At 49.8% G+C, this 23,037-nt stretch overlaps 1 protein-coding gene across 4 annotated transcripts; it reads right to left on the bottom strand.

The window, feature by feature from the left end:
• DDI2 (DNA damage inducible 1 homolog 2) lies at positions 1 to 22,446 on the bottom strand. 4 transcript variants are annotated; one of them, XM_063417059.1, is made up of 10 exons: positions 22,238 to 22,445; positions 17,587 to 17,716; positions 16,378 to 16,608; positions 14,381 to 14,507; positions 12,479 to 12,606; positions 11,825 to 11,953; positions 10,973 to 11,076; positions 10,373 to 10,562; positions 6,234 to 6,296; positions 6,007 to 6,143 (listed from the first exon to the last, which is right to left on the bottom strand). In XM_063417059.1, exons 1-9 carry the CDS (start codon positions 22,373 to 22,375, stop codon positions 6,280 to 6,282), a joined length of 1,194 nt encoding a protein of 397 aa, XP_063273129.1. In that variant the 5' UTR covers positions 22,376 to 22,445; the 3' UTR covers positions 6,007 to 6,143; positions 6,234 to 6,279. The 4 variants fall into 4 exon arrangements, with proteins under 4 accessions (XP_063273126.1, XP_063273129.1, XP_063273127.1 ...); XM_063417057.1 differs by lacking the exons at positions 6,007 to 6,143; positions 6,234 to 6,296 and adding an exon at positions 8,056 to 8,265 and having other exon boundaries at positions 22,238 to 22,446; XM_063417058.1 differs by lacking the exons at positions 6,007 to 6,143; positions 6,234 to 6,296 and adding an exon at positions 8,059 to 8,255 and having other exon boundaries at positions 22,238 to 22,446.
• Between the last annotated feature and the right edge of the window lie 591 nt (positions 22,447 to 23,037).

The raw sequence follows: 23,037 nt of genomic DNA, 5'->3' as shown, positions 1-23,037 counted from the left end.
TATTGATAAAGTGTTTATTCATTTTTTTTAAATATCAAATTTTTTTACACATAATTTGTTGATAAACAGTCCCCTAATATTTAAAAAAAATCAAAAAAAAAAAAATCAAGTGTGTATTTGGGCAGAACCACATCCCATTGATGACACACCCACTCCTCCCTTCAGCCGCCTGTGAGGCCGCAGTGTGTTCATCCCACAAGAGTCAATGACACAAAACACAACCAGCTTTAGGATTCCTGAGTATTGATTCCCTCAAGTTCCCTAAGTGAGTCTGTAAAACTCTGAAGCATCAGTCAAAGTGTGACCCAAACCACTGTGCTTTGGATCACGGACTAAGCCTCGTCTACATAGTGCAGGAAGAAATCTCTTGAGCGCTTCAGAGGGGAATGATGTACATGAAACCAACCCCATTTCCCAAGCTGACTTCCGAGAGAGGCAGGCAGAAATACCTCTGGATTTCTGTTAGAGTTCTGGGGAGCCGTTTGGCAGGAAGGCCAAGTCTGGTGAAGAAACCTCTGGGAGCTGCTCCTCCTTTTGTTCATCAGTTTTACAGAAAACTGATCTGAAGTTGAGCATTCAGCACGTACACTTAAATATTGCTACTTTTGAGAAGAGGAGACGGTAAGAGGGAGAGACGGAAGAGGGGAACATAGAGGACATACGAGGTTAACAGTCCTGGAGACCGAGTGTCTACATAGAAAGTTAAACATACACAGCAAGGAGGCAGAGATTGTCATGGTAACAGCGTAGCTCAGCTCTGTCCTGCAGCAGGTAAACATGCCAGGGACAGTCACCAGGAATAGTCCCTCCTCTTGTCAGAATTACCCATGCCCAGAAACTTCCAGATGTTGGGATTCCACTAAATGTCAGCTCTATTCACCTGTGGCCTCATGTACAAACATGCAGTGATGAAGAGGCCAAGTGAATTCCTTCAGTATTTTTAAGGGAAAAAAGTAAATCTCAGAAACCAGGAGTGAGTCCAGGGCACACCCAGAAAGAAACTCTACAGACCCACATGGGTCCCCACAGGTGCTGGCAGCTTTAAAAAGCAGCTTCTGAGCACTGCTTTACTCTCTAGAGCTGGACTTCCATGGTGAAATCCCTTTGTTAAGTGATGTGACATTAGGACACTACAGCAGTGATTAATGAGGAGGGGGAAGAGAAAAGAATGAAGTGCCTGATTTTAGGCCAGAACACCTGGCTCCTTGGAAACCTGAACAGCTGTTGGTGGTACCTTTATCCCCCACTGTAGCCAGTAAGTCACAGCACTCTGCCATCCCTCCTTTCCTATAAATACTCCCACGCTGTGGGCCAGGTCAGCACAGGGACTAGCAAAGGGACTGCCAGAGGCTGAACAGAGGATGTGTGTGTGCATGCAGCAGAGAGGACAGACGTTGAAACAAAGACAACTTTTAGACGGAGTTCGCTAAACACACAATCTATTACATTTTATTTTCACCTTAAATACTTGCCACTTCCCCAATTTTATACTAAATCTTGCTCCTAAAAAAATTATTCACTAATTTAGCAGCACATAGCTATTCACTCAAAGCAAGGCTTGGAAATGGAGAGATTTAAATCACCAGGCTTGGACCTGCTTGATAGAAGAATTTTAGGAATATTTATCAGTCGGGTGTCAGGGTTTGTTTCCAGCAGTTTGGAGAGAGCTACCCATGGAACTCTAGCACTATGGATAAATGCTTCCATACAGCTTTGGCAGAAGGGTGGGATTCAAAAACTTATATTTGACAAGGAATAAAAGTGAGCATTGAAGCAGATTGGCTGATGCTCTAAAGCTTTTATAGCGTAAATTCTGTATGCGCAGCCTGTCGCCAGCTTGGTGCAGAGCAGCACCACTTGGGCCAGCTGAGCAACGGCTTCTGAAACAGAGAGTGATACAAGGGGCTAACACTGAGTAGCCAACATCTGCTGCTCCAAGCAGCTGGCAGTAGATCCACCCACAGGCCAAGGGTGCAGGTTCAGCTCTCCTGCATCCAAGAGAGCCAACCTGCCCCGGCTGCCGTGTAACTTTGCTCCCAGGGCCACCTCACCGAGCCCCACAGTGCAAACCAGGAGCAGATTCAGCCGTCTGAAGTTGCTGTGGATCTGAGAGCCTCATTGCTGCTGCTCCTGATGGTGAACCAGATGCAGACAGGAATGGGTCTGACAGATCCTATTTCCTAAGGCTTCTGGAGAGACCTGCTGATACTGTACTCCTGTACCAGCTCAGGCGTTGCCCTTCACAGAGGTGCTTCCGCTGATTTGAAGTGCTCATTGCAAGGAGAATATTAAACCAAACCTTCAGCAGGGGTAACTCTACCACCTGCCTGATGAAGATGAGAATGCTGCAGTCTGGTCTCAGTAACTCATTTTAAGCAGAGCCTCAAGTGAATCACTGGATGCTGCTCCAGATAGCCAAGCACTGCTTCCCACATGGAGCAGTACCTGCTGCTGGCATCACAAGCAGAAGGGGATATAAGCCAAATCTGTCTGGGCGCTCCTGGTCTGGATGGTACCATCCCAGCTCATGGAGAAGCTCTATTTGACTGCAGAATGCCTAAAAGCCCTTTATTACTTCAGAGGATCTCCTGGCTGTCCAAGTGTCTGAGGCAAATCTGACACCAGCACTCAATGACAGCACAAACTCCTGTGAAGTGACAGATGAAACCAAATCTGTGTTGTTCTTAAATGCCACCTGCATAAAAACAGCCCAGCACATACATAGGAGACCTGCTAAAGCAACAGGGAACACAAACACCAGGACAGAGGCCTGAGACAACCACAACACCACATGGAAGCCATGAACAAAAATGTGACTGGTGCTGCTGAGCCATCACTCCAGGTTTAGCTCAACATGTCAAGTTCAAGACGAACGCCTAACACAAAGCCACTTCTGAGATTTGCAAGTGGGACTAAATCAAAGCTCCTACTTAAAATTTAGTTTCAGCCACACCTTCCTTTCCCTTCCCCAGCCCTGACAGAGCTTTGGGGCCTTGCAGAGCAACACAAAGAAGTTCTTCCCCCTCAAAAAAGCATCTGGAAAGAGCCTCCTACAGCACAACCTCAGTGAGGCCTCATCACTCAGGGGAGTCACCAGAGATATCCCAGAAGGCCACGATGATTGCAACACTAAAGCCACATCAGTGCATTTGTTCCATGAACCCTGCTGGGGAGCCCTCGCTCTTGAGGAGGTGTAAGATCAGCATCCCCAGCCATGGCATTCCACAGCCAAGAGCCCGATCAACCCCAGACATCCAGACAAACCAGAGCAAAGCAGATTCTTCCTTCTTCCAATCACAGCCCTGCTCAGAGCCACTGAGATGAAGTTCATTTCCCCCCAGGCACAGGGACATGTAGAGCCGTAACACACAGTAGGTTTGTTAAGCAAATTCATCATTAAGATTTAGCCTTAAACTGATTGAGCTTGTTCTTTTTGCATGAGGAAAAACATGATGTGGGCAAGGCTAGAAAAAGAAGTCAGTACTCCTTTTCCCTCTCTCGCCCCCCCTCCCCCCCATCCCTACAGTTAATACCAGCACATCTCCAAATAAGTTAAAACTTAAGTTTTGGTAGCACCACATTCTAGCCCTTCCCTTCTTCTATCCCCATGTTGTAAACTGGAACACACTGGCCCAAAAGCATCACAGAATATTCTGAGTTGGAAGGGACACACAATAATCATTGAGTCCAACTCTAAATCAAAGCATAAAAGGGTTTGGCAAAAATAAGCATCAGCCTTCCCTGTGCACACATAAAACCCTCTTCATCCTCTGGCAAAGCCTTACACATCCATGAGCATCTACACACCTTCAGCAGCTGCCAAAATAATTTCAACAGCTGGATGTTGGGTTCCAAGGAGCTGCAACAAATCCAGAGTCCACACTGGACTCAAGTGTGCACCTCTCCTCCTGTGCACGTGTGGCCAATTCCCATCACAATCTGCTTTGTGCCGGACAGGGCAGTGAGTGCAGTGGCTGCTGCTTTTTATTCGTAGCACTGGAGGTTATTCTAAAATTATACATTTAAAGAAAACCAGTGGTTTTAATCCAGTATGCATGATTAAAAGCTATTCTGTCCACACAATGCAAGGACGTTTTCTTTCCTTTCAAAGCCCAAATCTAACAAATGAAATAGAAGCGATGTGTTACTTTGGCTGCAAATAATTAAAAAATTCTGGCTCAACATTCTGCTTGTCCATTGTGGTGTGTAATTGAGATACTCCTGTAGATGAAAAGATCCCCCAGTCAGCTCCCTCTTCCACAGTTACGTGGGAACAACGATGCTCTTAGCTAGCAAAATGAGAAGAGCAAGATCTGCATTTCCACCTGCTTGTTCCAAGGCCTGGAGAGCTTCCTGTGGTGTAAAACCAGCACTGAGGATCCGGTCGATATCAGCCACAGGGAAAGCAGGGGCTGGAGAAGCCCCTGTGGTCAGTCTGGTGCAGGCAGCTGGGGGGCTCAGCAGTGGTTCCTCACTCCCACCCACGTGCCATGGACCTTCAGGAGCAGCACTCTCACTTCTCCCAGGTGCTCCTGTGAACAGGCTCTGAGTGTCCCGTGGTGCTCCTTCACCCGACACAGGTGTGGAGGAAACAGGTGTGCTTTGCTCCAAAGTTGGACTAGGTGGACTCTGAGAACCTCCTGCCAAAACCTCCCTCTGCTCTGGGCTCTGCTGCTGGCCAGGAGTGGCTGCAGAACTCACCATGACCACACTGCTCTTACCTGAACTCTTCTGCCTCTCTAAAGAACCTCCCCCAAGCACAGGCTGCCCAGGACTGATGGGCCTGGTGCTGATGTGCTCTCTGCCAGAATCACAAGGCTGGCTCCCCTCTGCTCCTCCACCCTCAGACCTTGTGAAGGAATATCTATGTTCCTGGCTGCCTGGATCCAAGCCTTTCTGCTCACCTTCAGCAAGTCCCTTCTGCTGCACTGCTGGCTCTCTGTGAACCATTTCCAGCTGTGAGACTTCTTCTGAGGCAAGGATCTGACATTCTCCTTTCCGACTGATAACCAAGAGTTTGTGAAGCTCTTTCAAGGCCGATGCTAGAGGGAAACATGGCTCTTCTGAAGGTCTTCCTGGATCCGTGTCCAGCTGTTGGGTGCTGGAGGGGGAAGAGCTGTCTGCTGCCAAATTAGCCAACTCATGATACTCTGCAGGAATTTCACTAGCGCTTTTAGACTGCAGGACATCACTAGTGGAAAGTGAATCACTCAGGGAGGACGGAGACTTCAGCAACTCCACCTCCATTGAGAAGGCCTCCGAGTTCAGGCTGGATATATGTCTGTTCTCAGTCTGCTGCTTCTGCTGCCTTGTTGAGCTCTGCGCTTCAGCTGCAGCCTGCTCCACTGCATCTATTTCCATGGAGGCTTCCAAGTGCACGTGGCTGCAGGAGGCAGACAGTTGGATACTCCCTTTCACACAGGAAAGATCTGCTCTCTCCAGTCCATCTCTCATTTCCAAGGGGGGATTTTCTGGCTGTTTGGCTTCTGCCACAGCAGGTTTCTCAACCCCACCAACACAGCAAGGAGGTTCTGGGTCAGTTGTCTCAGTTTGCTCCTCAAGATGTTCCTTTTCTGGCTCTTTGCACATCTGATGGTCTGTGGGAAGCTCACGTTTTTGCTCCTGTTCTGAAGACAGACAGACATCTTTATCCTGCCTGTGCTTGGCAGCAGTGTCAGCCAAATTGACTTTTGTCACTTCCAGAGGATGTTCCTGACCATGATCTTGTCCTTTAGCATTACATTCCGTTAAAATGTCAGCACTAAATGTTTCTTTGAGTGTCTTCTGTGAAAGGCAAGCTGGACTGGAGCAGGTTCCATCACCAGTGTGCGGAGAGGGGTCATTATTTGCCAAGGAAGAGCTATTGGAATGATGCTGTAATACCAGAGGATGCTCTTTTTCTGGAGTTACCTGGTGTTCAGGTGAAGAGTCAGAAGTCTTGACGGCTCTAGGATCAATGGGCTCTGCAAGGCTGGATTCAGATGAGCAAATTGAAGCAGGGGCAGAGACAGAACGATCAAGTAATTGATTTGTGGGATTACAGATCTTGGAATTTAGTCCTGAAGACTGGACTGGATTTTGAAACCCATCAGAAGCTGGTAATGAGGGCATTTCCAGTGAGGTAGTTTCTTTGTCACTATTCTCTGTGGAAGAGAGAAGGAAAGGAGCAGTCAGGACACAGAAGCACCATTCGCACTGTGGCAGCACAAACTGGAATGGGTGGCTCTAAATACCTGGTCTGTGGCCCACTCCAGCTGCAGTAAACACACACTACATGCATCAAGGCTTCCGACGTTCTGTTTGGATTAGGAAACAAACACACCAAACTCGTGTTAGCATTCAGAGCACACACCATGCATGGTTACAGTCCCACACAGCTCCCCTCCTGACCGTCCGGCACAATGGCATGGAGGCTGCAGGAGCTCCTGCCTCCCAGAAAGATTCTGCCTAGTAAATTTGGTACATCAAAGCAATAATAACTCTGACAGAGTACGGTTAAAGGCTGTTCTGTACTGTCTGTGCTACAAAGCAGTCTGTGGGTGATATCAGACACTTGGTGAACTCTACACAATATAACACACGTGTCTAGTGCTGTACTCGTCTGTTCTCTTTGGCTGGAGATATTCAAGAGACACGTTTCAGGGATATGGGAACTGAGATGGCAACACAGTTCTTGGGTTGTGCTCCCAGCAATGCCATCAGACCCAAGGAACACCAGCTAGCTGCAAAAGGGAAGTGTACAGATTGTAGAGGTAAAGAAATCCTCCAAATGAACTGCTGCCCAAGGCTGGGAAGAGCAAAGCAAAGGAGAAGCAGCCACAAGTCAAGCCCAGCTTGCTGCTTCCTTGTCCTCACAGAGAGCAGATGAATTGCAGATCTCTATCAGAAGCACCAAATACTGGCTGTGGATATCAGGGGAGATTAGGTGACCTTATCTTGCTGACAGTCTGATCTTGCTGATGTATCAGCGCTCTTGCACTCGTTAAATCACTCACACGACCTTTGCAGGCGTGCCTGTCCTGACCACAGCACTCTCTGCCCAGGATCACACATCCAGGCTCTGTGCTCTGTGATTTGCTGCCCTTTCCCTTCCCAAACTCAGTGGTCTTAAACACACACCACTGTTTTCCTAGAGTCTCTTTGTACAGGAGTACTGGAGCACAGCTTACCATGCCTACCTCCAGCCACAATTCCCTTTAATTACTTCTACAACATGAGAGGAATCTGCCTTTCTGTCCTCAGCCTCGTTCCTTTTATTCTCTGTTAACTAAAACCAGTGCAGTACCTACTGTGACACCACCCCATTGCTCATATTTCCTAAGGGTGGCAAAGAGCTTTGTGACAGAGGATATGGATGAAAACCAGAGGGATCCTTTCTGTTTCTATGTGGAATTGTTACATTCATACTCTCTGTTCCCAAACCAACTCTTCGGGGATGAAGCAGAACTGTCTTTTGACTTGCTGGATTGTTAATAAGGGTCTGATCACACATATCAGGGATTTGCATTTAGGTAACAGCAGGAGGTTTTCTACCAAGCACCCCTCAGTGTCATCCTTCTCCTGGGGTAGTCACAGGAGCTGAGTCCCAGCCCCACCAGGGATACTGAACCAGCTAAAACCTGGAACAAAGTCTTTTCCACAAAGCACACCATCAGGGATAAATTCCTCTCTGTACCAGGAACAGGCTGAGTTGTTTGTGGTGGCAGTGACTTGGACTGAGGCTGCCTGGATGAAAAGGTGTGTGTGGGATGAACTGCCTGGCTGCACTTCCTCCTCAGCAAAACAGCTCCCATTTTGCTGCCAGGTTTGTACATCCTCCATGATCATGGAGTTCCCCAGTGGTGGGAAATTGGCACAGAAGAGCATTGAGCCCTCAGAGATAAATAAGGACGTGGAGGTCCTGGATCTCAGTGAATCCCACCAGGACTCCACCACCATATCAGCTGCCTCCCCCACAGGTACTGAACCACCAGCAAAGCAGCTGACAGAAATCATGAGGCTCCCTAAAGTGGGCTTCAGAGGATTAAATAAAGCTCAAGGATAATCCAGGTGCATTCAAAACAAGCACTTTAATAGCCTTCAGGGGCAGGCAGCCATTTGTTTTGTACCATCTCCTGGAAGCCAGCAAAAATTCCTGCTGTTATAAAAGGACACACGTGTTGTGGGGAGCTGAGCTTCTTTGGTGTTGCATCACCTTCTCTTTCTGTCCTTCTTCCACTTTCTTTTTTTTCCTTTCTTGGTTTTCTTGGTACCACCTATCAGCAACTCAAGTTTTAGAAGAGAGAAAGAGGGAATGTGCTGACATTTTAGGATACAGCCAACAAAAGCCTATGGACCAGAGGCTAGTACTGTGTCTAGAACTGTCAGGACTGTCACAGTCAATCTGAACAAGAGCCACTTTAGTTCTGTGCCTCGGTGTTCTATAAGCATTAAGTGAACACACAAAATGGATTTCCTATTCCCATAAACCTTTTACATTCCTCTAGGGCTCAGCATCAACAGAAAGTGTCCAAGTGCTGACTAGCCTAACAAAGCCTCATCGTACTTAGAACCATATGTGGTACATAAGCAGCTTGGATTTAAGTAATTTCAGGCACTTTTCTGTTTAAAAAAATGGTCTAAAGTGCTTTTATTGTAAAGACTCATAGTTTGGGCTGAGGTTTGCTTGTTATTTAGTTGTTTTTCAACAGAGAGCTAAAACCAACCAACTACAATATCTGCAAAGCCTCATCCAAAGTGGAAATATATTCCAAAAGCTAACTCAGGCTCCAGGGTTTAACAGGTAAAGAACTAATATTTACACCTGCCAGGCTGTGGGAACAGACAAGAGCCCAAGCTCCAGAACCTGACCTTTAGTGACATCAAAACCTGATCACAAGGTCAAATGTTTGTGTTTCTCTCTAGTGGCTGCAATTTCAGTTAATAAACATTCAAATTCGGCTAGAAAAGTCATATATTTAAACTATTTCTTACTGTTTCATTAAAACCAGACCTTCCTTCTGAGATTTTTTAAATTTCTGGAAAACTTATATTATTAGGATGGAAGAAAGTTGGCCAAAGGGAGCAATAAGTGCAGTCCTGTGCTCAATGTTATCAACTTCATTATTTGTAACTGCTTACTCTTTGTGTTGTCAAACAGTAACTGGGAAGTGTTAAAGAAAAATTTCAGCGCATTTCAACTGCATATATAGATAGATGGATATATATATATAGTTAAATATATATACATTTTAGTATCTAATAAATATATATGATATATAGTTAAATCTTTTTTTCTTATTTCAATTTTAAATATAGGCACGCTAGACTTAAAAAATCAGCGAGAAAAATGTTGAAATCAACTTGATCAGCTTAAACATGACCCAGCAAAGAGTTCTACATGTGTGTAGGAAGCAGAATTTTCCTTCTTTCACAGGAAAAATGAGCAGTAAAACTCAAAGGTCTCTAGAGAACTCTTGGATATAAAATGTTATCTGTAAAAGTTTTGGAAAAGGCTTAAGGAATACACCCTGAGGTATTCACAGCTTCTCTGGAACAGCAGGGAAAAAATAATGAATTTCCCCTTCAGCTAAAAACTGAATTAAGGGAGGAGTTGAACAGAAAATTTGAGTTTCAGACTGGTTTTGTCTCATAGCTCAGCTTTTAGCGATTTTAGCTGAAAATAAAATCAGTTCACTAAATTTTGCAGCCACCAAAACTCTGTGTAGCCATTGCATCTGCACAGTGTTTGGATTCCAGGGATACTGGGAACAAAACTGCAGGAGGGTGAATGTTCTCTTTGCAGGGCATGTTTAAGGCTGAGGACGTGAACTCAGCTTTTGAACCTTAGAGCAAATACAAGGAGGCAATTCCGTCTCCAAGGCCATGAGCACCATTCCAGGGAAAAATGCTGAAATAGTCCAAATTCTAAAAATTGTCATGAACTTTTGTCACCGCTACAGCTGCTCTATTTTTACGTGGTGCAGCCAATAAGAGCAAGGTTTTGGGAGCCTCCCCAAAGCTCTGCTCACACAAGGCTGCAGCAGCACCGCAGCTGAGCCACGACCCTGCCAGGCACTACAACATTATCCCAGCCACAGACAACCATTAACCTCCACACCTGGAATGCCAGGAAACCAGAGCGGGTGGGAAGCTGCAGGGAGAGCACAAATTAAACAGCCAACAGCCCCGAGTGCCTTTGTGCAGGTTCTGCAGATCAGAAAGGAAGAGAGAAGTGCACTCAGAGGCCACAAGCGAGAATAAAGCCCCTTCTCTCCACTCTTTACTGGCTGATACTGCTCCCAGGAGCTGGAAGGGGAACTGCTCACAGACATCCTGACATGCAGCAAAAAAAATGGACGGATTCCTATTCCAAGTGGGCTCCTGCTGGTACCTGCTTCCTCCACGGATTTCTGTATTGCCTCTGCGAGCTCCTGGTCAGCAATGTCCTCAGGCCGCACGTCGTCGCGCCCCGCGCCGTACGCCAGCCGCGCGCACTCGGGCAGCTCGCCCTCAGGCAGGAACGAGGTCTGCGAGCCCGTGGTGCCGATCACCAGCACATTCTTCTTGAGATCAATGGAGCACTGCAAAAGAGCACAGACACATCAGGGGCCCGCGGAGAGCCAGGCAGCTCCCGGAGGAAAAGGGAGACACAAGGTCAGGCAATCCGTCTCCAACAGGAACGGCTCACAGCAGGCAAGGGTGGGCCAGGACTATCAGCTCTAACCAAAGGTCCCTGTCTAACTCAATTTGGAATAAATCATTCAGTTGGAAAGCTCTGAGCATCTTTGATCAGAGCAAAAAGCTCCAGGCAGCAGCCAGACACCCTAGAACTGTCTATGATGGATGTAGTGTACGTGCTTCCAGGCTGGAAGATAATCCACCATCAATTCTCCCCAGGAAAATCTTATGAATTCACAGGCGAGGCATTGATGTTTCACTTCTCACTATATCTGCAGGAGCCAGGTAACTGTTTCAAAAGTGGTTTTGATACCTGATGCCTCTTAAGCATATCCAGTCCTAGGAGCATGTCCATGGGCTGCTCTTCAAGGATTGAGAAGGAGCACGCCAGGAAATCCCCTTCGATCTGCACCTGAGCTGAAACACAAGGGAGAGAAGTTCCCACTACAGCACAACAAATCTGCTTTCTGCTCTTCCACATACAGGGAAAGGTCTGGCAAATCTGAAACCAGCACTCTGATGAACTGTTTTGGTCACAGAATGTCCGGCCCTGTGCAAGCCCCAGGACTGCCAGGCCTGCCATGGTCCAAGAGTAATTATTTTAAAAGCCGATGTACCTAAGAACCTTGAGTGCTGCTTCTCTGACCCTCCAAGCTTGAGGGGCTGCAAACAGTTTATTAAAGCACAAGTCTAAGCACCAGCAGCAGCAAACAGAATTGATTTTTCAGTAATAAGGAAATGTCCTCCATCCAGAAAAGCTGCACAAGATTACAGAGAGGCTTCTCCTTCCAAAGCAACAGCAAACACTGCACTGTGCTGGAACCCCTCCTGAGTAGCTCACCCTGCCCAGCAGTCCCACCCGAAACAGGGAAGGTCGTGGTGTTTCAGGTTCACCTCGGGATTTGCCCCTAGAGAATGTGTTCTCTACGTGTGCAGGAGCTGGGACTCCCTCACTTCAAAGTGTAACAGTAATGCCATTAAAATACAGCATTAAATGAGACAGAAAACAGAGTTCTGTGCCCAAGACAAACAAACACATTGCAGATGCACTTTGATTTTACTCTGCAGGAGCTCCTAACAATTACAGCACCAATCCTCAGTGCCAAGATTGCAGGAAATGCAGTCAAACCCCTGCTAAAGCTGCCCCAAAAATGCCAGTACTTACCTAAGTGCACTCTGCCAATGATTTTCTGTGTCCCAACACCCTTAGCAATGCCAGCCCACCGCCGATCCACCAGCCTCATGATGTTGCACCTTTCAGCACACGCTTGGCTCATGATGGTCATCTGGGCACCTACCAGCAACAGAACTCGTGTTAAATCCTGATGGCTCAGCACAAACTTATATTTTCTCCTGGAAGAGCTTAAGATCTGGCACTCAGTGGCTGGGACACCAACTCACCCGCCCCAGGGCATAAAGGCTTCCTGTGGATCACACTGTGCTGACCTGGCTGCCCACACACGGGTCAGCACTGACCATTACTGTAGGGACAGAACAACACCAAGAACTTCCCCTTGTAGGATGTGCATGGGAACCACATTAAAGGCATGTGAAATCCCCGTCTGCAAAATGAGACAAGACACATGCACACGGCAGTGACCTTCCAGGTATGGAAGTCCCAGAAACTCTCCCAGGAGCCCTAATCCAGGGTGTTCCCACATTGCTTCTCCCAACAATCTGCTCTGCTTGCCCAGGCTATGCTCAGGGTTCAGTAAAGTGCTCCATAATCTAATCTTGTAATGCAGTGCTTTATTATAGGATTTTTTTGGGAAAACTACTGGAATGTTCCCCTCAGTGACGGGAAGTGTGGAGAAAGCACCTGAGTCCACAAAAGCTTTCACGGGGTGTCCATTGACTTTGCAGTTGATGTAGAGCATCACCACCTGCCCAAAGCTCTCGGGTGCCTCTTCCATCGCTATTGTCATGTTCTCTTCAATGTTTTGTTGCCTGAATTTTGTGGACAAGAAAGGGAAAAATCAAAATTTCTGTCAACCAGACCTTGTAACATCCCTCTGACTCACAGAAATACCACCTGCTGCTGCTCACCTTACACACATACATTTAAACCACAGCAAAGGCTGCTTCCTTAGTGAAACACAGATCTGGGAGCTGAAGATTGCTAGGAATGATCTCAGCTTAGTCCAGGGACACTGGGTTACTTCCCAGCAGCCACTGCCCCTTCCAATCCCTGCCTAATTCACACCTCAGCTCCTGACAGCCTTGTGTCGCCAGCAGGAACCTGCCATCCATGTTAACCTAGAGAACTCAGCGCAAAAAACCTGTGGATTCATTAGTCACACCGAGGGTACACTGAAATGTTGCCAATAGCTACATCACTGGAATCCCACACAGCAGCTGAACATTAAAATCCTCTGGTTTCCCTGGTATCTTTCCTTTTCCAGGAATAGGAAAGGAGGAAGGTGAGCAAAACTGCAGAAAGAACACCACCACGAGCACCAGCCCTATGTGCAAATTCAAGCCGACAGAAAAAATGCTCTACAACAAATGCCTCACAGGCCCAGGATAATCTTGGAAGTGATGGGCATCCATAGTGACTGCATCCAAAATAGCTTTATCTCCCCAAAAAGGGGAAAAAGTCTTCAATTCTGATGTCATTTCATTTTTCTCTGAGTGGGGTGTGAAATCTGGGGATGGCTCAGAACAGCTGCAGAATCTTGGGCACATCCCCTTTATCTGTCCCTCATCTAAAGAAGAAGGGAAGCATTCCTGTGCCTCTGAGCAACAGATCACTATCTACAAATGTCTAATCTCTGCATTGCTGAGTGTTTATTGGGCATCAACACTTTGTCAGTTTTGATGTGAGACCACTCCTACCACCAGTGAATTCTGGTTCTGACCAACAACGGGTCTGTACGAGACAGACACTTTGTTATCAGGGGAAAACCACCATGAACCCACTCCAGGACTTCTCAGCCAAAGAAATCAGCCCAACACAATCACATCTGGAAGGCAGCAAGAGGGAGTGAGCTGATCAGCAGGATGCATTTCTGCAGAACTTCGCATCAGTGAATTAGCCAGGCACAGAACAATTAGCAGGATGCAAAACCAAATCTTGAGGGCTGCTGGGAGAAACAATACCCTGTTGCTGTGCAGAGCTCAGCTGGGAGACATCAGCAGCCCAGCTCCTGAGTCCAAATCACACCGCAAGCACCGGACTCACAACTCTCAAGAGGAGATGTGCTTTCCACAAGTGCTCCAGTCTCAAGAGTGGACCAGCTCAGGCAGCTCCAAGACATCCCACACACAGACAACAGTGCTGTCATCCCATATCACACAATCCCAGAATGATCTGGGTTGGGAGGAACCTTAACTGGCCCATCCAGTGCCACCCCCTGCCATTGGCAGGGACACCTTCCTCTATCCCAAGCCCTGTCCAACCCCGAACACTTCCAGGGATGGGGCAGTCACAACTTCCCTGGGCAACCTGTGCCAGGGCCTCACCACCCTCACAGGAAACAGCACCCTGTGATCTCAGCTGGACACATCTCAAGGAGGGGGTGCACCTCCATGTTCCTGAATCCCAACCTTCCCATGTGCACAGGGGCCCAGAGCACTGCCCTGCAAAGAAACTCCTCGATACAAGGAATGTGTTTAGATTCTGCCTTAGACTCTGAGGAAAAAACACCATGGATGGAAGCACACAGCATTTTTTTCTCCCCAGGGAGGACCCCAAAGCCTACAAGCTACTTTGGTTTGTTACCTTATGTCTTCTTCTATCTTGGCCTGTGCCTCAAGATCAAAGGGGTCAGCAGAATAGAGCCGGATCCTCTCCTGCTCGCGCCGGGCTCGGTCCTGCTGTTGCTCCAGCAACACCCTGGTGAATTTCTCTGCGGGAACAAGGAGATAAAGAAATGCTTTTTACTGGAAATTACTCTTGCAAATCAAATTCTGGCACAGCAAACACTTCTTTTGATGCCAGCTGAGGAATAGACTCAGCAGCACACAGAAAAAAGCTTCCTCTGAGGGCAGCGCGGATGGACCTCAGAGGATCAGTGGCAAACTTGGGAGCCTGCTGAGATGAAAAGCAACTGGACAGAGCTCGCTCTCCTCATGTCCCTACCCAAACACTGCACAATCAAACTCAATTTCCTGGCACATACATTTTTATAGGGAAAAATATTTTTAAAACCACACAAAGGCTAACAAAAAAACTTTCTTCAAACCCAAGGAACATGGCAAAACCAGAGATTATAATCCCTAAAGCTGAATGCCTATCATTGGAACCAGGAGGTGTTAGCCAGGTCTAAATGCACATTTTAAGACCACAGTTTTTATATTCCCCCTTTCCGGATGGCCTCTGGCCATTTTTTGCTGTTGAATGGCATCACGTACATCCCCAAAAGGACTTGGCAGTCCGTGCAGGTCTGCGCGCAGGGAAGGTTTGGGTTTGCTTCCAGAGATGCCGTTCCCAGGAAGCAGCTCTGGCTCAAAGGCTCTTATGTGCTCAGGGAGGCGCTGGGTCTATTTGACTGTTGGATTTTTGAAATCAGGCTCCTGTACAGCAGGTGCCTTCATCCAGCACAGCCACGGGGCGCGGATCTATGCAGATATTTGGAATCCAAGCTGGAACTGAGCTGGATCTGTGCCCAAACACTGCCAATAGCAGCAGTGCAACACGACAAGGGCAAAACCAGCCCAAACCACTTCCTCCTGACAGCCCAGTGTGGCAATTTGGGACTTAAAATGCACATCTGGGTCAAAGCTTGATGTGCACAGAGCAGGCAGAGCAGCAGAAGAGCCCATTCCGGGTGTCTTGGGCTTAACCTCTGGTTTCCTGTGCCATGAGAAGCACCACTGCTTAAGGTGATGGGAAAAAACTCCCAGCAAGATGAATGAAAAGGCCTGAGAGTGCAAAGAATGTAGCTCCAGCTCTGGGTATGAACTAAAGGCAGAATTAAAAACAAAACTGGCTGACAATATCCATGAAAGTTCCTCTCTGGTTTCCTCTAACAGAGAGAAATCACTCAGATGTAACCCTGAGAGTGGATAGAATCTCCTGCTAGAAGCTCCTTCTCTTCATTTATTTCTCCACACTCAACAGGATTTATTTCCCAACTAAACATCCTGCAGAGGTTCAGGAGCTCATCTGCTGCTACTCAAAACTCCTCTCTTTTCACACCTAAAGAATGCCAAATCTTTCACCACAGTAAGAACAAGGGACCAACATCAGCTGCAGAGGAAGTGAAAGACAAGGTGCCCAAAACAGGCAGATACTTCCAAGATTAACAGAAACTTACACATTTATGACTATTTCTACTGAGAAAGTTCCTAGAAGACACCATTTCCTTGTTTCTTTCCTTCTCCCTTTCTGCAGTTCACTTCCACAGCACATGATCACCATGCACAGAGCTGGGTTTGGAGTGTGCTGCTCTCTGCTGAGTCCCAGCAGGATCTAGGATGCAGCAAACACACCACCTTTATTGGAAAATGTGCAGGAAAGAGTGTCTTAGTGTAAAAATCAGGAGTTGAGTCACATGTGTTCACAGACATCCAAATTATCTGTGCATCTGATATTTCTGAGTAGGAGATATTAAAGATGTCAAGCAGGAGAAATATACCCAGAAATGGAGGAACTCTCCCTTAAGTGCTCCCAACTGGCACCTTTTATCTGCACCATCAAGGAATCTGCAGCACAGTTAAACACCCAGAGCTGCCTCTGATGGGAGCAGACCCCGCCCAGCTCCAAGCCCAGCTCACCGAGGTCCCCACTCAGCAAGGCCTCAGCCAGGGGCGGGTTGCGCTCCTTCAGCAGGGACAGCTCGTGGGGGTTGGCCAGCAGCATCTCCCGCAGCAGCGCAGGGTTGTCCAGGCCCTGGGGGAACGAGGGTGCGTCTGGCGGCGACGGGCGCGGGCGCTGCGCCGGGGGCGGCTGCTGCTGCGTGGATGTCCCAGGAACGGCGATGCTGCTGAAATCTATCCTGGGCAGACCTGAAAGGAACAGCAGAGGTGTTGGTCCTTCATGGTTGCAGTTCTGCTGGAAAAACCACGGGAAGGATGAGCAGTCCTCAGTGCTGCACGAGAGCAGATTCCGTGAGCAGTAGTTCATGTCGGAAGCACAGCCACGTCCCCGGGTTACTGGGTTAGGAACGCCGACGCATTTATGTAACTGGTCTCGTCTGTCTGCCCCATTTTTAATCCCCTGAAATGCACTTGCTGACTAGTTATTCCCAGCTCCACAAACGTGAATCCCTCATGGAGGGACTGCAGGGCTAAACCCAGTGGCTCTGAGGCACTTCGGAGTCTCTTGGGTTAAAAAAAAGCAGGGGAAAAAAAAAATTCCTGCAGACCTGCATTGCAGGTACCCATCCTCCAGCTGAGGCAGGACGAGGACCTCAGCAATGCTCCCACACCCTTCTCAGCCTGTGGCACCCTTTCCAGGGATATTTTCTGACAGGGATTTGCTAGGAGTGGCTGTGGAAGGCAGGACAGAGGTGCAGGGCCCCACTCAGGTATTCCTGGAGGAGCCTTTGGCATGCACACATGATTAAGCCACTGGGTTGGGCAAGATGTGGCTTCTCAGGCAATCTGCCACAGGACAGGTTCAGGACACACGTCCACAGAGGCTGTTCCTAGGTCTGAGCCACTCGCACGCCTGTGCCGTCACATCCAGAGGGAAGAGAACCGGCAGTTGCAGGAAAACTGACCTACCCTTTACAAGCCTGTTCTGCACCAGTCACCTCCTCACTGCCTCCACACTTCCCCAAAGGAACAGTAAAATGGTATTGGCTTCCTCAGAACAAAACACTGAATCAGGAGCCTTCTGGGTCATTTACAAGCTCCCCCTGACTCACTCCAGCCACCCTCCCTCCCTCAGCACTTCACACAGAAGGTGCTAAAGGACACTGACAGGAGCTGGTGTTGGTGAATCTGCAGGCTCAGGCAGTGCTGGCACAGAGCTTTTCTCACCTGGGAAGCGCATGGAAGGCCGTGGTTCCACTGTCTCCTTCTGGCGCAGGATCACCACGTCCCCATCCTTCAAGCCATAGGAGGCCAAGGACCTGTTGTTGTCGGTCAGCGGCCGCTCCGCATAAACAATCTGTGCCAGGAGCCACCAGCACCACCAGGCAGAGAAAAAGTAAAAAAAAAAAAAAAAAAAAAAAAAAAAAAAAGCAAGATGTTACTTTGTTATAAGAGAAAAAAAAAAAATTCCAGAATCCTCCAGATCCATCTCAAGTTTCAGAAGGGAAGGTGTGATGTTCTCACAGGCCCGGCCTCAGGCACGGCAGGGCCTCCACACATTCATGGTTGGACAACATGGGGTTGGTCTTGCTGAAATCCAGCTGTGGTTTGACAGCTGGCAGCATGGAGAAGGGCTGGTCTCCCCTGATCAGAGAACAAGATCATTAGAAAGAAGCAAGTCTTGACTGGGACTGTCTGTCCACATTCCCGAAGTCCATGGTTACACAAGCCATGGACGTTTTCTGCGGCGTTCCCTGCCCCAAGTCAGCACCCACTGACCACAGACCAACGGCAGACGTGCCAGCAGCGCTGATCCAGGTAGATCTAGGGATGATCCAGACCAACATCCATCATTCTACCTCTTCCCACAACACAGCTCCCCAGAATAACCAGTTTTACAGGGACCTCAATCATTAGCTCAGTGCTTTCCAGTTCACTCCAGTGATGCAAATCTCCAGACTCAGAGCATCCAAAGGCTCTGCTCCCGAGACTGCCATCAGTCCATGCAGAGAATTAACTTCTTGTGACTACAAAACACAAAGTCACATCCATTTCTACTTTGATAACCTGGTTTAACAAGGGGTCCATAGACTAAACATAAAAACACTGAGATAAAGGTGAATAATCCCCACAGAAAATTTCCATTAACATCAGACCTGTAATACCTTCAAAGGCCCCAAGCTGAGGGAAAGCCCAAAATGTAACATAAAGCTGGAATAGAAGTTCGCAGAAATAGTATCTGGCAACATGAAGGTTTCTCTGCTGTCACTGGAGCACAGTGAGACCAGGCAGGTCGGCTCAGCCAACTCCTGCCCTGGCAGCAGCCCAGAGTATGGAGAACTTGGCCTAAACCCCTCAGGCACACGATCAAGTTTCACAAATACCACCTTGTTTAGCCAAACCGTGTCTCTTTGGGGCTGGAAAAGGCCAGTTCAGCAAAAACACGTTTGCCACAGGTTGGGACTGGCTGAGCCACGTGGGAGAAACTTTTGCAGTCTTGGCATGGATAGGTTGCAGCTCTGCCTGATGCTATCACAGGGAGCAGATCCAACAAGATCCAAAAAAACCCAATCATTACCTGTCTTAAGGTCTGGCTGACACTACAGACTTTCATTGCTTCACTCCAGCAACTCCAACATCTTACACAGACTCTCCCTGCAGCACTCGGCAGTGGAGACTCAGCAGCAGCAGCGCCAAGGCAAGACAAGGCAGGAGGAACACAACGACCAGAGCCTCGTAGGGCAGCAGTCAGAGAATGGGGGAAACACACAGGATGGGACCAGACACAAGCTTCCTACCTCCTCCCCAGCACCACAGTGTGCAACCAAGCGCTGCCTCACACACTGGGTCCCTCCCAGGGCCAGTGCAGTGACTTGAAGTTGTGTGGTCTCTACCCCACACAACACCCGCGGCACCACCAGGGTCAGCCGTGCTGGCAGAGCCCAGCACAGCCTCTCACATTACTGGCCTGAGTCGGTGCCGCCGCAGCGACAGCCAGTGTGTCATAAATCCCCGCTGCACACCCAAATCCGAAATGGCAGATTCCCTGTGCAGACACTCTGGAAGAGAGGAGTTAATCAGTTTAAGTGAGGCTTTACCTCTGTCATCTTGCTGGGATTGGATTTACAAGCATTCGGCCTTATATCCCAGACAATGAATTAAGCGCCTGGCACTCGTGCCACGTCCATTAGCAGCTCAGATTAATCCACTCCTGACCCATTCTGCTCCACTCTTAAAACAAACTGATTGGATTTTGCTGTCTTTTGATTGTCTGGTTTGTGGCAGTTCTGCCGGCTAGCAGGCACCAGACATGGGTTCTTCTGGAGGTGACTCAGACAGGGATGCAGGCACTGATGGATTTACTGTGCTTGATGGCAGAGAGTAGAACCTTCCTGTGGAGCAGGGAACCCCAACCAGGAGTGCTGGATGCCACCTGCAGCCATCAATCAAGCTAAATCCTGGACCCATCAAATATTCCTGAGCATGGCACACATAGAGGGCACAGAGAAAAAAATAAATTAAGGGAAGGAATGAAGAGTGTGGTTCTGCTGAGAGTCTCCTATACCCTCTCCCAGAAAGCCACGGCCTTGGTGTGTGGGGGACAGTGGAAAATCCGATTATTTCCCCTTGCCTTGTCCAGCTCCTCTTATCACCACAGCTACCAGCAGCTGGCTCTGTTATCTCACTGACCTGCGCCCACAGCCGTCCCTCAGGCACCTCAAGCTCCCTGCCCCACCCAAAACTGCAGCACCCGGAATTCACTGCCCAAACCAGCAGAAAACAAGGCTGGGATTAACCTTCCTCCACATACTGAGTGGTTTACTCCACCCTGCATGACCCTTATAATGAAATTCATCCTCTCTAGTGCCAGCACAGCACCTTCAATGCAATATTCACCTTGGTTGAGGAAAAAGGGCAGAACAGCCAAGTTTGGTAAACGTAAAACTGCCTATTTATGGTTTAAGGATGCAAAATCCTTCCACACAAGGAGCTGCTTCACTGATAACTTGTATCTTTATAACTTTCTCACAGAATCATTGTGGCTGGAAAAGCCCTCCAGGATCATCAGGTGCAATCCCCACCTTGTCCCCAGCCCAGAGCACTGAGTGCCACATGCAGGCCTTCCTTGGACAACTCCAAGGATGGAGACTCCAAATCTCCCTGGGCAGCCCCTGCCAAGGCTGGACCACCCTTTCCATGAAGAAATTCCTCCTGATGTCCTGATGTCCAACCTGGTCTCCCCACTTAAGGTCCTCAAAACACCTCAGAAACACCAGGCAGAAAGAGAAAGAGGAGCAATAAATAACTGCCTGGAAAACACGACACGACGTGGCACAGGATGATGCATGAGCAGCAGATGGATGAGCAGAAGGAAGGCAGAGGTGGCTACAAAAGCGCAGCGCTGCTCCCCTTGCCTGGGGTTGGCAGCACCCAAACCCCACACGGGTCAGCTGCGCTGGAAAAACTCAAACAAGGGAACTCCTGACAAAAAATACACAGCCAAGTGACCCCTTGTTATCCTAAACCAGACCCGGAGCTGCAGGTCACCATGACACAAGGGACAAAGGTGACAGTGAGGAGTTTATGCTCCAGTTCACACTTGGAGATGTCAAAGCCACGGCAGAGCCCCCACACAGGGGTTGTCCCCAGATCTGGGAGCTCACTGGTGGCTGCAACACAGCCACGGGAGGGCTGCTGGACCACAGAACCTTTATGTGAGGTGGGTTCTCCCATTCTACTTGCCCAAAATCGAGAGGTTTTTTTCCTAAAAGAGAATCCACCCCACCTGGATTTCCTATCCCTGCTCTGAGACTGTTTCTCCCTCATCACCAACCTCCCATTCCAAAAAACAAGGCTCTCCCAAGGCAGAGGGAAAGCCAAGCATCGAGAACCTGCTGGGTGAGGGACACCACAGCTCCAGGGCTGCCCCTGCAGCAGCTCTTCCAGCGCTGACTAATCTTGGCTTGGCTGCAAATACACTTTGTTAATTTAGATTGGGAAAAGGCTCGGGATGCAAAAGCCACCACTCCACAAACTCTGCCAGGCACAGCCGGCGCCGAGAAAAGGAGCTGACACCGCCCTGCCCAGGACAAATGGGGAGGAACGGCCAAAAACGCGGGACTGAACCCAAAACATGAGCAAAGCCCAGACAGATGGCCCAGAGCCGCCCTCACACGCAGCCTCCCCCATGTTCTGGCACACGAGTGAGCCCTGAATCCGGGCTAGAGGGGGATATGTCCTGGGAAAACCACACGGATGTGCCTGCTCGGTCCCCAAACCTGTGTGGAAAAAAGGGAGGAAAAGACTCAATGTGCCCTTTCCGTCCCAGACTGGGCAGGAGTTTGATGGGATATATAAACCCTTTCCCGAACATTTTAGCCCCGTTTCCTGGGCTTTGAGGAGCCCACGGGTCACCACCTTCCCCGCGCTCCGACTCCCGTTCCCTTCGCTCCAATTCTCGCCCCGTTTAAGTATCAAATTCCTCCGAAAACAAAACATAAAACAAACCAAAACAAACCTACATTATTTTCTGCCTTTCAGCTGCGCGGCGAGCGCGGACCGAGCCTTTCCCGGAGGGACCACAAGTCACCGGGGACTCGGAGCCCTCTCCTGAGTGGATTTTGAGGGAAAGGCGAGGTATTTCTCCCCAAACCTCAAAGATCCGCGAGGAGAGGGACCGGGAGGAACCCACCCCAAACAATCCCAAACTCCGGATGGCCGGGGCGGATCCCGGGACCCGATCCCGCGGGCCGTGGGGGACACGGCCGCTCCCAGCCCAGGAGACCCCGACCCTGCGGGAGAAGGGGGCACGGCCACTCCCGGCCCGGGAGCACCGGCCGGGCCCTCCCTAGCGCTGGGGGCGGGGGCAGGCCCTGACCTGGCTCTCGGCCGCTGGGATGCCGGACTCCAGCTCGCAAAGGGCGCGGAAGTTCTGCAGCTCGAAGTCGGCGTCCACCTGCAGGTTGAAGGTGATCTCGGAGCGGTCGCGGCGCAGGCAGAACACGGTGAGCAGCATGGCCGCCCCCGCCCGGACCCGCACCCACCGCCGCCGCCGTCAAGCGCCGCCGTCGTAAAGCGCCCGCCCCACCCGTCAGGCGCCCCCGTCAATCGGGGCCGTCCGGCCAATCAGAAAGCTTCGGGCGGGAGGCCCCGCCCCCTCCCCGCGCCGGCCCGTGGGCGGGGCCGGCGGGGTCCGGGTGTCACCGCCCGTGCCCGCGCCCCGGGGCGCCTCTGGGGTCCCGGTGTCCCACGGCGTCCCCAGGGCGCCTCTGGGGTCCCGGTGTCCCACGGCTTCCCCAGGGCGCCTCTGGGGTCCCGGTGCCCCCAAGGGATCCCTGGGCCCCTGACGCCCCTGGGCGTCTCTGGTCACCGGCGATCCACTGGCTGTCCCGGTGTCCCCAGATGTCCTCCGGCCGTTCCTGTCTCCCCAGGGATCGCTGTGCTGTCCCTGTTGTCCCTGGGTATCCCCCGTGGACCCTGTGTCCCCGGGGCTCCTCTGTCCGCAGGGATCCCGGGTGTCAATGTGCTTTCGGAGGGTCCCTGTGCCCCTTGGAGCTGCCCGTGTCTCTGGGTGTGCTTTTGCCCCACAGGTGGGGGGGCGGTCCCTGTGTGCCAGGGCCCCCGTGCCCTCAGGGATCACAGTTTGTCCCGAGGTCTCTCTTGGCCTTAGGTGGGCCC

This window comes from Prinia subflava, chromosome 21 (assembly GCF_021018805.1).
Source record: "Prinia subflava isolate CZ2003 ecotype Zambia chromosome 21, Cam_Psub_1.2, whole genome shotgun sequence".
Lineage (NCBI taxonomy): Eukaryota > Metazoa > Chordata > Aves > Passeriformes > Cisticolidae > Prinia > Prinia subflava.
This window is presented reverse-complemented; position numbering and strand designations above follow the sequence as displayed.